The sequence below is a fragment of the Oncorhynchus gorbuscha genome, linkage group LG14, assembly GCF_021184085.1.
Source record: "Oncorhynchus gorbuscha isolate QuinsamMale2020 ecotype Even-year linkage group LG14, OgorEven_v1.0, whole genome shotgun sequence".
Taxonomy (NCBI): Eukaryota; Metazoa; Chordata; class Actinopteri; order Salmoniformes; family Salmonidae; genus Oncorhynchus; species Oncorhynchus gorbuscha.
Window position 1 is genome coordinate 2,165,151 of NC_060186.1, and position 15,000 is coordinate 2,180,150.

Sequence of the window (15,000 nt, forward strand, 5' to 3'; positions counted from 1 at the left end):
AAAACACACTTTTAGATTTCGACCTCAATCTCGTCTCCCATCTCTCCATCAGTGGAGGGCGCTTGGCCTCAGTCTCCCTGACTGACGTATTTGGGAGGAGAGGAAAGGAGGGGAGAGTAGGAGGAGATCGGAAGGGGAGGAGAGCAGAGGGAAGAGGAGAAGGGGAGAGGAGAAGATCGGAAGGGGAGGAGAGCAGAGGGAAGAGGAGAAGGGGAGAGGAGAAGATCGGAAGGGAGGAGAGTGGAGAAGGGGAGAGGAGGAGATAGGAAGGGAGGAGAGTAGAGAAGGGGAGAGGAGCGGAGGAGAGCAGAGGGAAGAGGAGAAGGGGAGAGGAGAAGATCGGAAGGGAGGAGAGTGGAGAAGGGGAGAGGAGGAGATAGGAAGGGAGGAGAGTAGAGAAGGGGAGAGGAGCGGAGGAGAGCAGAGGGAAGAGGAGAAGGGGAGGAGGAGATCAGAAGGGAGGAGAGTGGAGAAGGGGAGAGGAGGAGATAGGAAGGGAGGAGAGTAGAGAAGGGGAGAGGAGCGGAGGAGAGCAGAGGGAAGAGGAGAAGGGGAGGAGGAAATCAGAAGGGAGGAGAGTGGAGAAGGGGAGAGGAGGAGATAGGAAGGGAGGAGAGTGGAGAAGGGGAGAGGAGGAGATCGGAAGGGAGAAGAGTAGAGAAGGGGAGAGGAGGAGATCGGAAGGGAGAAGAGTAGAGAAGGGGAGAGGAGAAGGGGAGAGGAGAAGGGGAGAGGAGAAGGGGAGAGGAGAAGGGGAGAGGAGAAGGGGAGAGGAGGAGATAGGAAGGGAGGAGAGTAGAGAAGGGGAGGAGATCGGAAGGGAGGAGAGTAGAGAAGGGGAGAGGAGAAGGGGAGAGGAGGAGATAGGAAGGGAGAAGAGTAGAGAAGGGGAGAGGAGGAGATCGGAAGGGAGAAGAGTAGAGAAGGGGAGAGGAGAAGGGGAGAGGAGAAGGGGAGAGGAGAAGGGGAGAGGAGAAGGGCAGAGGAGAAGGGCAGAGGAGAAGGGCAGAGGAGAAGGGGAGAGGAGAAGGGGAGAGGAGGAGATAGGAAGGGAGAGCCGAGGAGGGGAGGAGCTGCTGAGGTAAACGGAAAAGCGAAGAGGAGCCCGACACTCACTTGTCAGCCTCACAGGATGAATGACCCAGAACCAGGGCTGACCCCAAACGGCCTGGTCACAAGTTGTTCTACACTATATAGGGAACAAGTGCTATTTGAGATACAGCCCCTAGGCTAAGTTCGGGGGGGGGGGGGGTTGAACTGGCCAATGACAGTGGGTCAGCAACAGACAAACAAAGAGCTGATGGACGAATGAGGAGCGAGAGTGGAGGTGGCTCTGATAAACGTGTTTGTTTCTGTTCCTCACACAGGGAAGAGGTCGTTCAGGTCAGAGGCCAATGGTCTGATTCCCATACTGGTCAGACAGATCTGAATCGTCCTGGGAGGATTACGATGTCGGTCAGTCAGAGAGAAAGATGGATTGTAAAAATGGTTTGCAGTCAATGTAGGAGCTCATCTACCTAACCATAGACATTTAGATTCTTTGATCAATTTGCTATATATTATTATTATTATTATTATATAATTATTATTCTAGATTATTTCAAAGCTATGTAGCCAAACAGTGATGCTAAATCTGTACATATGACCCTGCAATTAACATCCTATGACATCTTCTATACTGTTGTCTGACTGGGTGAGTCTGTTCTGATGGTCATTCCAGCCACGACACAACACTAGGGTAATCATGTGCTGCCACCCAGTGGTTCTCTCGCTCATGTTTACCCTATTACTTACCCACAATGCAATGCAATTCAATGACCTCATGGGATTGTTTGTGGACAACAAAAAAAAAACACACAAAAAAAGAGAGCTGCAGGGTTGGGCTTTTCCCAGTCATAACTACCACTGGCAGCGTTCCATGTGTCCATTATAAACACGGACAGCTGTTCCCAGTCATAACTACCCCTGGCAGCGTTCCATGTGTCCATTATAAACACGGACAGCTGTTCCCAGTCATAACTACCACTGGCAGCGTTCCATGTGTCCATTATAAACACGGACAGCTGTTCCCAGTCATAACTACCCCTGGCAGCGTTCCATGTCCCCATTATAAACACGGACAGCTGTTCCCAGTCATAACTACCCCTGGCAGCGTTCCATGTGTCCATTATAAACACGGACAGCTGTTCCCAGTCATAACTACCCCTGGCAGCGTTCCATGTCCCCATTATAAACACGGACAGCTGTTCCCAGTCATAACTACCCCTGGCAGCGTTCCATGTGTCCATTATAAACACGGACAGCTGTTCCCAGTCATAACTACCCCTGGCAGCGTTCCATGTGTCCATTATAAACACGGACAGCTGTTCCCAGTCATAACTACCCCTGGCAGCGTTCCATGTGTCCATTATAAACACGGACAGCTGTTCCCAGTCATAACTACCCCTGGCAGCGTTCCATGTCTCCATTATAAACACGGACAGCTGTTCCCAGTCATAACTACCCCTGGCAGCGTTCCATGTGTCCATTATAAACACGGACAGCTGTTCCCAGTCATAACTACCCCTGGCAGCGTTCCATGTGTCCATTATAAACACGGACAGCTGTTCCCAGTCATAACTACCCCTGGCAGCGTTCCATGTGTCCATTATAAACACGGACAGCTGTTCCCAGTCATAACTACCACTGGCAGCGTTCCATGTGTCCATTATAAACACGGACAGCTGTTCCCAGTCATAACTACCCCTGGCAGCGTTCCATGTCCCCATTATAAACACGGACAGCTGTTCCCAGTCATAACTACCCTGGCAGCGTTCCATGTGTCCATTATAAACACGGACAGCTGTTCCCAGTCATAACTACCCCTGGCAGCGTTCCATGTGTCCATTATAAACACGGACAGCTGTTCCCAGTCATAACTACCCCTGGCAGCGTTCCATGTCTCCATTATAAACACGGACAGCTGTTCCCAGTCATAACTACCCTGGCAGCAGTTTCCAGTGTTCCATGTGTCCATTATAAACACGGACAGCTGTTCCCAGTCATAACTACCCCTGGCAGCGTTCCATGTGTCCATTATAAACACGGACAGCTGTTCCCAGTCATAACTACCCCTGGCAGCGTTCCATGTGTCCATTATAAACACGGACAGCTGTTCCCAGTCATAACTACCCCTGGCAGCGTTCCATGTCTCCATTATAAACACGGACAGCTGTTCCCAGTCATAACTACCCCTGGCAGCGTTCCATGTGTCCATTATAAACACGGACAGCTGTTCCCAGTCATAACTACCACTGGCAGCGTTCCATGTGTCCATTATAAACACGGACAGCTGTTCCCAGTCATAACTACCCCTGGCAGCGTTCCATGTCTCCATTATAAACACGGACAGCTGTTCCCAGTCATAACTACCACTGGCAGCGTTCCATGTCTCCATTATAAACACGGACAGCTGTTCCCAGTCATAACTACCCCTGGCAGCGTTCCATGTGTCCATTATAAACACGGACAGCTGTTCCCAGTCATAACTACCCCTGGCAGCGTTCCATGTGTCCATTATAAACACGGACAGCTGTTCCCAGTCATAACTACCCCTGGCAGCGTTCCATGTGTCCATTATAAACACGGACAGCTGTTCCCAGTCATAACTACCCTGGCAGCGTTCCATGTGTCCATTATAAACACGGACAGCTGTTCCCAGTCATAACTACCCCTGGCAGCGTTCCATGTGTCCATTATAAACACGGACAGCTGTTCCCAGTCATAACTACCCCTGGCAGCGTTCCATGTCCCATTATAAACACGGACAGCTGTTCCCAGTCATAACTACCCCTGGCAGCGTTCCATGTGTCCATTATAAACACGGACAGCTGTTCCCAGTCATAACTACCCCTGGCAGCGTTCCATGTGTCCATTATAAACACGGACAGCTGTTCCCAGTCATAACTACCCCTGGCAGCGTTCCATGTCTCCATTATAAACACGGACAGCTGTTCCCAGTCATAACTACCCCTGGCAGCGTTCCATGTCTCCATTATAAACACGGACAGCTGTTCCCAGTCATAACTACCACTGGCAGCGTTCCATGTGTCCATTATAAACACGGACAGCTGTTCCCAGTCATAACTACCCCTGGCAGCGTTCCATGTGTCCATTATAAACACGGACAGCTGTTCCCAGTCATAACTACCCCTGGCAGCGTTCCATGTCTCCATTATAAACACGGACAGCTGTTCCCAGTCATAACTACCCCTGGCAGCGTTCCATGTCTCCATTATAAACACGGACAGCTGTTCCCAGTCATAACTACCCCTGGCAGCGTTCCATGTGTCCATTATAAACACGGACAGCTGTTCCCAGTCATAACTACCACTGGCAGCGTTCCATGTGTCCATTATAAACACGGACAGCTGTTCCCAGTCATAACTACCCCTGGCAGCGTTCCATGTCTCCATTATAAACACGGACAGCTGTTCCCAGTCATAACTACCACTGGCAGCGTTCCATGTCTCCATTATAAACACGGACAGCTGTTCCCAGTCATAACTACCACTGGCAGCGTTCCATGTGTCCATTATAAACACGGACAGCTGTTCCCAGTCATAACTACCCCTGGCAGCGTTCCATGTGTCCATTATAAACACGGACAGCTGTTCCCAGTCATAACTACCCCTGGCAGCGTTCCATGTGTCCATTATAAACACGGACAGCTGTTCCCAGTCATAACTACCCTGGCAGCGTTCCATGTGTCCATTATAAACACGGACAGCTGTTCCCAGTCATAACTACCCCTGGCAGCGTTCCATGTGTCCATTATAAACACGGACAGCTGTTCCCAGTCATAACTACCCCTGGCAGCGTTCCATGTGTCCATTATAAACACGGACAGCTGTTCCCAGTCATAACTACCCCTGGCAGCGTTCCATGTGTCCATTATAAACACGGACAGCTGTTCCCAGTCATAACTACCCTGGCAGCGTTCCATGTGTCCATTATAAACACGGACAGCTGTTCCCAGTCATAACTACCCCTGGCAGCGTTCCATGTGTCCATTATAAACACGGACAGCTGTTCCCAGTCATAACTACCCCTGGCAGCGTTCCATGTGTCCATTATAAACACGGACAGCTGTTCCCAGTCATAACTACCCCTGGCAGCGTTCCATGTCTCCATTATAAACACGGACAGCTGTTCCCAGTCATAACTACCCCTGGCAGCGTTCCATGTGTCCATTATAAACACGGACAGCTGTTCCCAGTCATAACTACCACTGGCAGCGTTCCATGTGTCCATTATAAACACGGACAGCTGTTCCCAGTCATAACTACCCCTGGCAGCGTTCCATGTCTCCATTATAAACACGGACAGCTGTTCCCAGTCATAACTACCCCTGGCAGCGTTCCATGTCTCCATTATAAACACGGACAGCTGTTCCCAGTCATAACTACCCCTGGCAGCGTTCCATGTCTCCATTATAAACACGGACAGCTGTTCCCAGTCATAACTACCCCTGGCAGCGTTCCATGTCCCCATTATAAACACGGACAGCTGTTCCCAGTCATAACTACCCCTGGCAGCGTTCCATGTCTCCATTATAAACACGGACAGCTGTTCCCAGTCATAACTACCCCTGGCAGCGTTCCATGTGTCCATTATAAACACGGACAGCTGTTCCCAGTCATAACTACCCCTGGCAGCGTTCCATGTCTCCATTATAAACACGGACAGCTGTTCCCAGTCATAACTACCCCTGGCAGCGTTCCATGTCTCCATTATAAACACGGACAGCTGTTCCCAGTCATAACTACCACTGGCAGCGTTCCATGTGTCCATTATAAACACGGACAGCTGTTCCCAGTCATAACTACCCCTGGCAGCGTTCCATGTGTCCATTATAAACACGGACAGCTGTTCCCAGTCATAACTACCCCTGGCAGCGTTCCATGTCTCCATTATAAACACGGACAGCTGTTCCCAGTCATAACTACCCCTGGCAGCGTTCCATGTCTCCATTATAAACACGGACAGCTGTTCCCAGTCATAACTACCCCTGGCAGCGTTCCATGTGTCCATTATAAACACGGACAGCTGTTCCCAGTCATAACTACCACTGGCAGCGTTCCATGTGTCCATTATAAACACGGACAGCTGTTCCCAGTCATAACTACCCCTGGCAGCGTTCAATGTCTCCATTATAAACACGGACAGCTGTTCCCAGTCATAACTACCACTGGCAGCGTTCCATGTCTCCATATAAACACGGACAGCTGTTCCCAGTCATAACTACCACTGGCAGCGTTCCATGTGTCCATTATAAACACGGACAGCTGTTCCCAGTCATAACTACCCCTGGCAGCGTTCCATGTGTCCATTATAAACACGGACAGCTGTTCCCAGTCATAACTACCCCTGGCAGCGTTCCATGTGTCCATTATAAACACGGACAGCTGTTCCCAGTCATAACTACCCTGGCAGCGTTCCATGTGTCCATTATAAACACGGACAGCTGTTCCCAGTCATAACTACCCCTGGCAGCGTTCCATGTGTCCATTATAAACACGGACAGCTGTTCCCAGTCATAACTACCACTGGCAGCGTTCCATGTGTCCATTATAAACACGGACAGCTGTTCCCAGTCATAACTACCCCTGGCAGCGTTCCATGTGTCCATTATAAACACGGACAGCTGTTCCCAGTCATAACTACCCCTGGCAGCGTTCCATGTGTCCATTATAAACACGGACAGCTGTTCCCAGTCATAACTACCCCTGGCAGCGTTCCATGTGTCCATTATAAACACGGACAGCTGTTCCCAGTCATAACTACCCCTGGCAGCGTTCCATGTCTCCATTATAAACACGGACAGCTGTTCCCAGTCATAACTACCCCTGGCAGCGTTCCATGTCCCCATTATAAACACGGACAGCTGTTCCCAGTCATAACTACCCCTGGCAGCGTTCCATGTCTCCATTATAAACACGGACAGCTGTTCCCAGTCATAACTACCCCTGGCAGCGTTCCATGTGTCCATTATAAACACGGACAGCTGTTCCCAGTCATAACTACCCCTGGCAGCGTTCCATGTCTCCATTATAAACACGGACAGCTGTTCCCAGTCATAACTACCCCTGGCAGCGTTCCATGTCTCCATTATAAACACGGACAGCTGTTCCCAGTCATAACTACCACTGGCAGCGTTCCATGTGTCCATTATAAACACGGACAGCTGTTCCCAGTCATAACTACCCCTGGCAGCGTTCCATGTGTCCATTATAAACACGGACAGCTGTTCCCAGTCATAACTACCCCTGGCAGCGTTCCATGTCTCCATTATAAACACGGACAGCTGTTCCCAGTCATAACTACCCCTGGCAGCGTTCCATGTCTCCATTATAAACACGGACAGCTGTTCCCAGTCATAACTACCCCTGGCAGCGTTCCATGTGTCCATTATAAACACGGACAGCTGTTCCCAGTCATAACTACCACTGGCAGCGTTCCATGTGTCCATTATAAACACGGACAGCTGTTCCCAGTCATAACTACCCCTGGCAGCGTTCCATGTCTCCATTATAAACACGGACAGCTGTTCCCAGTCATAACTACCACTGGCAGCGTTCCATGTCTCCATTATAAACACGGACAGCTGTTCCCAGTCATAACTACCCCTGGCAGCTGCGTTCCATGTGTCCATTATAAACACGGACAGCTGTTCCCAGTCATAACTACCCCTGGCAGCGTTCCATGTCTCCATTATAAACACGGACAGCTGTTCCCAGTCATAACTACCACTGGCAGCGTTCCATGTCTCCATTATAAACACGGACAGCTGTTCCCAGTCATAACTACCCCTGGCAGCGTTCCATGTCTCCATTATAAACACGGACAGCTGTTCCCAGTCATAACTACCCCTGGCAGCGTTCCATGTCTCCATTATAAACACGGACAGCTGTTCCCAGTCATAACTACCCTGGCAGCGTTCCATGTCTCCATTATAAACACGGACAGCTGTTCCCAGTCATAACTACCCTGGCAGCGTTCCATGTGTCCATTATAAACACGGACAGCTGTTCCCAGTCATAACTACCACTGGCAGCGTTCCATGTGTCCATTATAAACACGGACAGCTGTTCCCAGTCATAACTACCCCTGGCAGCGTTCCATGTCTCCATTATAAACACGGACAGCTGTTCCCAGTCATAACTACCACTGGCAGCGTTCCATGTCTCCATTATAAACACGGACAGCTGTTCCCAGTCATAACTACCACTGGCAGCGTTCCATGTGTCCATTATAAACACGGACAGCTGTTCCCAGTCATAACTACCCCTGGCAGCGTTCCATGTGTCCATTATAAACACGGACAGCTGTTCCCAGTCATAACTACCCCTGGCAGCGTTCCATGTGTCCATTATAAACACGGACAGCTGTTCCCAGTCATAACTACCCTGGCAGCGTTCCATGTGTCCATTATAAACACGGACAGCTGTTCCCAGTCATAACTACCCCTGGCAGCGTTCCATGTGTCCATTATAAACACGGACAGCTGTTCCCAGTCATAACTACCCCTGGCAGCGTTCCATGTGTCCATTATAAACACGGACAGCTGTTCCCAGTCATAACTACCCCTGGCAGCGTTCCATGTGTCCATTATAAACACGGACAGCTGTTCCCAGTCATAACTACCCTGGCAGCGTTCCATGTGTCCATTATAAACACGGACAGCTGTTCCCAGTCATAACTACCCCTGGCAGCGTTCCATGTGTCCATTATAAACACGGACAGCTGTTCCCAGTCATAACTACCACTGGCAGCGTTCCATGTGTCCATTATAAACACGGACAGCTGTTCCCAGTCATAACTACCCCTGGCAGCGTTCCATGTGTCCATTATAAACACGGACAGCTGTTCCCAGTCATAACTACCCCTGGCAGCGTTCCATGTCTCCATTATAAACACGGACAGCTGTTCCCAGTCATAACTACCCCTGGCAGCGTTCCATGTGTCCATTATAAACACGGACAGCTGTTCCCAGTCATAACTACCCCTGGCAGCGTTCCATGTCTCCATTATAAACACGGACAGCTGTTCCCAGTCATAACTACCCCTGGCAGCGTTCCATGTCTCCATTATAAACACGGACAGCTGTTCCCAGTCATAACTACCACTGGCAGCGTTCCATGTCTCCATTATAAACACGGACAGCTGTTCCCAGTCATAACTACCACTGGCAGCGTTCCATGTCTCCATTATAAACACGGACAGCTGTTCCCAGTCATAACTACCCTGGCAGCGTTCCATGTGTCCATTATAAACACGGACAGCTGTTCCCAGTCATAACTACCACTGGCAGCGTTCCATGTGTCCATTATAAACACGGACAGCTGTTCCCAGTCATAACTACCCCTGGCAGCGTTCCATGTGTCCATTATAAACACGGACAGCTGTTCCCAGTCATAACTACCCCTGGCAGCGTTCCATGTGTCCATTATAAACACGGACAGCTGTTCCCAGTCATAACTACCCCTGGCAGCGTTCCATGTGTCCATTATAAACACGGACAGCTGTTCCCAGTCATAACTACCCCTGGCAGCGTTCCATGTGTCCATTATAAACACGGACAGCTGTTCCCAGTCATAACTACCCCTGGCAGCGTTCCATGTGTCCATTATAAACACGGACAGCTGTTCCCAGTCATAACTACCCCTGGCAGCGTTCCATGTGTCCATTATAAACACGGACAGCTGTTCCCAGTCATAACTACCCCTGGCAGCGTTCCATGTGTCCATTATAAACACGGACAGCTGTTCCCAGTCATAACTACCCCTGGCAGCGTTCCATGTGTCCATTATAAACACGGACAGCTGTTCCCAGTCATAACTACCCCTGGCAGCGTTCCATGTCTCCATTATAAACACGGACAGCTGTTCCCAGTCATAACTACCCCTGGCAGCGTTCCATGTCCCCATTATAAACACGGACAGCTGTTCCCAGTCATAACTACCCCTGGCAGCGTTCCATGTCTGTATACATTATTATGGTATGTATTACCTGTATTACCTACTTTCTGAACGCTCTGTATACATTATTATGGTATGTATTACCTGTCGTGGCGATGCCTCCCAGCCCTGTACTGGGCAGCATCAGGTCCAGGAAGCTGCTGTGTTGTGACACCGTGCGGTTTCCGCCGAAGTGCGTCGTGAAGTTATTTCGGTTCGGGGCAGACGTCATCCAGGGGTGGCGGCTGGTCTGTGATGAAGACGAGGACGATGATGAAGGCGGCTGTCCGGGGAAGCTGAAGGAGTTATAGACGGCCCGTTGTTGAGGGTGGTGTTGATGCATCTGGGAGAAGCAGTGATTACTAGAGAACCCGGAGTTGGGCCCAGAGAAGAAGTGGTTACGGGGTATCGGCTCTCCAGGGGGACCAGGAGCAGCTACGGAGGACAGGAGGGAGTGGTGGTGGTGGTGGTGGGGGGGGAAGGGACCTGGGGAGATGGAGAGGGACGGGAGGCTGTCCTGAACGCTGAGCTCCTTCTCTATCAGGTCCTCCAGGGCTTTACGGGTGATGTCGAAAGGATCGAATCCCAAGTCATCTTCTGACGTCTGTTGTTTGGATGAGCCGAAGCCGAAGGCTGCCTGCCAGTCTGTTGAGGACGATACTGGGATGGAATCTGGAGGAGAGAGATGTATATCAGTGATGTCAAATTTAACAGAAAAAGCTTTTAAACGCCTATAATTAATACACCGGCTAGGCCTCCTCGCCGCCTCGCCACGCCTCGCCACCGGCTAGGCCGCCTCGCCACGCCTCGCCACCGGCTAGGCCGCCTCGCCACCGGCTAGGCCGCCTCGCCACCGGCTAGGCCGCCTCGCCACCGGCTAGGCCGCCTCGCCACCGGCTAGGCCGCCTCGCCACCGGCTAGGCCGCCTCGCCACGCCTCGCCACTGGCTAGGCCGCCTCGCCACTGGCTAGGCCGCCTCGCCGCCTCGCCACGCCTCGCCACTGGCTAGGCCGCCTCGCCACTAGCTAGGCCGCCTCGCCACTAGCTAGGCCGCCTCGCCACTAGCTAGGCCGCCTCGCCACTAGCTAGGCCGCCTCGCCACTAGCTAGGCCGCCTCGCCACTAGCTAGGCCGCCTCGCCACTAGCTAGGCCGCCACGCCACTAGCTAGGCCGCCTCGCCACTAGCTAGGCCGCCTCGCCACTAGCTAGGCCGCCTCGCCACTAGCTAGGCCTCCACGCCACTAGCTAGGCCGCCTCGCCACTAGCTAGGCCGCCTCGCCACTAGCTAGGCCGCCACGCCACTAGCTAGGCCGCCACGCCACCAGCTAGGCCGCCACGCCACCAGCTAGGCCGCCTCGCCACTAGCTAGGCCGCCACGCCACTAGCTAGGCCGCCTCGCCACTAGCTAGGCCGCCTCGCCACTAGCTAGGCCGCCTCGTCACCAGCTAGGCCGTCTCGTCTACGGCTAGACATTTGGACTCTCAAACCCCCAGTAAAATCAATTAGATTACATGATCAAAAAGAGTATAGATCTCCCATTTGTAACGTACACAGATAATATAAATGACAAGTATATCTTTGTGTTGAGTTCCCACTGTACCTGAAGTGAAGAGGCTGTGTGGTTGGGGTGCAGTGGGCCAGGTGTCGTGGTTGTTCTGTGTGGAGGTGCTGGGGAACCCACGGAGGCTGCTGGGGATGGGGTTAGGATGGCGATAGTTACTATTGTCAGAGAACAGAGACTGGGACTCGGCGGCAGCCCCCTGAAAGGGAGACCGGGTAGTCACACTGATGGGAACCACCTGGCTGGCTTTGGAGAAACCAGGAGGGCCGGAGAGGACAGGAGGGGGCGACGGAGAGTCACTGTCTGGGAGCTGGAGGGAGGGAGGGAGGAGAGAGAGGGAGAGAGGGAGAGAGGGAGAGAGGGAGAGAGGGAGGGAGGGAGGGAGGGAGGGAGGGAGGGAGGGAGGGAGGGAGGAGAGAGAGGGAGGAGAGAGGGACAGAGAGGGACAGAGAGGGACAGAGAGGGGGAGAGAGACATGAGGGAGGAGAGAGACATGAGGGAGGAGAGAGAGAGACATGAGGGAGGAGAGAGAGAGACATGAGGGAGGAGAGAGAGAGACATGAGGGAGGAGAGAGAGAGACATGAGGGAGGAGAGAGAGAGACGTGAGGGAGGAGAGAGAGAGACGTGAGGGAGGAGAGAGAGAGACGTGAGGGAGGAGAGCGAGACGTGAGGGAGGAGAGAGAGACGTGAGGGAGGAGAGAGAGACGTGAGGGAGGAGAGAGAGACATGAGGGAGGAGAGAGAGACATGAGGGAGGAGAGAGAGACATGAGGGAGGAGAGAGAGACATGAGGGAGAGAGAGAAATATGAGGGAGAGAGAGAAATATGAGGGAAGAGAGAGAGAGATATACGAGAGGCAAGGGAGGAGAGAGAGAGATGAGGAGGGGAGGAGAGAGGGAGGGAGGAGAGAGAGATGAGAGGGATTGAGGAGAGAGAGATGAGGGGGAGGAGAGAGTGGGGAGGAGAGAGGGAGGGAGGACAGAGAGATGGAGGAGAGAGAGTGGGAGGGAGGAGAGAGAGTGGGAGGGAGGAGAGAGAGATGAGGGGAGGAGAGAGGGGGAGGAGAGAGGGGGAGAGAGAGGGAGGAGAGAGAAGGAGGGAGGAGAGAGAGAAGGAGGGAGGAGAGAGAGAAGGAGGGAGGAGAGAGAGAAGGAGGGAGGAGAGAGAGGGAGGAGGGAGAGGGAGGAGGGAGAGGGAGGAGAGAGAGAGGGAGAGAGTGGGAGGGAGGAGAGAGAGAGGGAGAGAGTGGGAGGGAGGAGAGAGAGATGAGGGGGGAGGAGAGAGGGGGAGGAGAGAGGGGGAGAGAGAGGGAGGAGAGAGAGGGAGGAGAGAGAGAAGGAGGGAGGAGAGAGAGAAGGAGGGAGGAGAGAGAGAAGGAGGGAGGAGAGAGAGAGGGAGAGAGAGGGGAGGAGAGAGAGAGGGAGAGAGAGAGAGGGAGAGAGAGAGAGGAGAGAGGGGGGAGAGAGGGGGAGAGAGAGAGGGAGAGAGGGAGGAGAGAGAGTGGGAGGAGAGAGAGAGCGAGGAGAGAGAGAGCGAGGAGAGAGAGAGGGAGGAGAGAGAGAGGGAGGAGAGAGAGACATGAGGGAGGAGAGAGAGAAATATGAGGGAGGAGAGAGAGAAATATGAGGGAGGAGAGAGAGATGAGGGGGAGGAGAGAGGGGGGAGGGAGGAGAGAGAGGAAGGAAGGGAGAGAGAGAGAGTGAGGAGAAAGAGAGGGAGGAGAAAGAGAGGGAGGAGAGAGAGAGAGGGAGGAGAGAGAGAGGGAGAGGGAGGAGAGAGAGAGAGGGAGGAGAGAGAGAGGGAGAGAGAGGGAGGAGAGAGAGAGGGAGAGAGAGGGAGGAGAGAGAGAGGGAGAGAGGGAGGAGAGAGAGAGGGGAGAGAGGGAGGAGAGAGAGAGAGAGAGGGGGAGGAGAGAGAGAGGGAGGAGCGAGAGGAGCGAGAGGGAGGGAGGAGCGAGAGGGAGGGAGGAGCGAGAGGGAGGGAGGAGCGAGAGGGAGGGAGGAGAGAGAGGGAGGGAGGAGAGAGAGGGAGGGAGGAGAGAGAGGGAGGGAGGGGAGAGAGGGAGGGAGGGAGAGAGGGAGGGAGGGGAGAGAGGGAGGGACAGAGAGGGGGAGAGAGAGAGATATGAGGGAGGAGAGAGAGAGATATGAGGGAGGAGAGAGGGACAGAGAGGGGGAGAGAGACATGAGGGAGAGGAGAGAGAGAGACATGAGGGAGGAGAGAGAGAGACATGAGGGAGGAGAGAGAGAGACATGAGGGAGGAGAGAGAGAGACATGAGGGAGGAGAGAGAGAGACATGAGGGAGGAGAGAGAGAGACATGAGGGAGGAGAGAGAGAGACGGAGGGAGGAGAGAGAGAGACGGAGGGAGGAGAGAGAGAGACATGAGGGAGGAGAGAGAGAGACATGAGGGAGGAGAGAGAGACGTGAGGGAGGAGAGAGAGAGACGTGAGGGAGGAGAGCGAGAAGTGAGGGAGGAGAGAGAGACATGAGGGAGGAGAGAGAGACATGAGGGAGGAGAGAGAGACATGAGGGAGAGAGAGAAATATGAGGGAGAGAGAGAAATATGAGGGAAGAGAGAGAGAGATATACGAGAGGCAAGGGAGGAGAGAGAGAGATGAGGAGGGGAGGAGAGAGGGAGGGAGGAGAGAGAGATGAGAGGGATTGAGGAGAGAGAGATGAGGGGGAGGAGAGAGTGGGGGAGGAGAGAGGGAGGGAGGACAGAGAGATGGAGGAGAGAGAGTGGGAGGGAGGAGAGAGAGTGGGAGGGAGGAGAGAGAGATGAGGGGGGAGGAGAGAGGGGGAGAGAGAAGGAGGGAGGAGAGAGAGAAGGAGGGAGGAGAGAGAGAAGGAGGGAGGAGAGAGAGAAGGAGGGAGGAGAGAGAGGGAGGAGGGAGAGGGAGGAGGGAGAGGGAGGAGAGAGAGGGAGGAGAGAGAGAGGGAGAGAGGGGAGGGAGGAGAGAGAGAGGGAGAGAGTGGGAGGGAGGAGAGAGAGATGAGGGGGAGGAGAGAGGGGGGAGGAGAGAGGGGGAGAGAGAGGGAGGAGAGAGAGGGAGGAGAGAGAGAAGGAGGGAGGAGAGAGAGAAGGAGGGAGGAGAGAGAGAGGGAGAGAGAGAGGGAGGAGAGAGAGAGGGAGAGAGAGAGGGAGAGAGGGAGAGAGAGAGGGAGAGAGAGGGAGGAGAGAGGGGGAGAGAGAGGGAGAGAGGGGGAGAGAGAGAGGGAGAGAGGGAGGAGAGAGAGGGGGAGGAGAGAGAGAGCGAGGAGAGAGAGAGCGAGGAGAGAGAGAGGGAGGAGAGAGAGAGGGAGGAGAGAGAGACATGAGGGAGAGAGAGAGAGAAATATGAGGGAGGAGAGAGAGAAATATGAGGGAGGAGAGAGAGAAATATGAGGGAGGAGAGAGAGATGAGGGGGAGGAGAGAGGGGGAGGGAGGAGAGAGAGGAAG

The 15,000-nt window shown here is 53.3% G+C and overlaps 1 protein-coding gene across 1 annotated transcript in view; it reads right to left on the reverse strand.

The window, feature by feature from the left end:
* Positions 1-15,000, reverse strand: part of cnot4b (CCR4-NOT transcription complex, subunit 4b) — a 72,924-nt gene that overhangs the window by 22,431 nt on the left and 35,493 nt on the right. Inside the window, exons 9-10 of the mRNA XM_046299528.1 lie at positions 11,599-11,936; positions 10,104-10,670 (exon numbers count right to left, since the gene is read on the reverse strand). Of these exons, the coding sequence (XP_046155484.1) occupies positions 10,104-10,670; positions 11,599-11,936 (905 nt within the window). The remainder of the gene's footprint in view (positions 1-10,103; positions 10,671-11,598; positions 11,937-15,000) is intronic.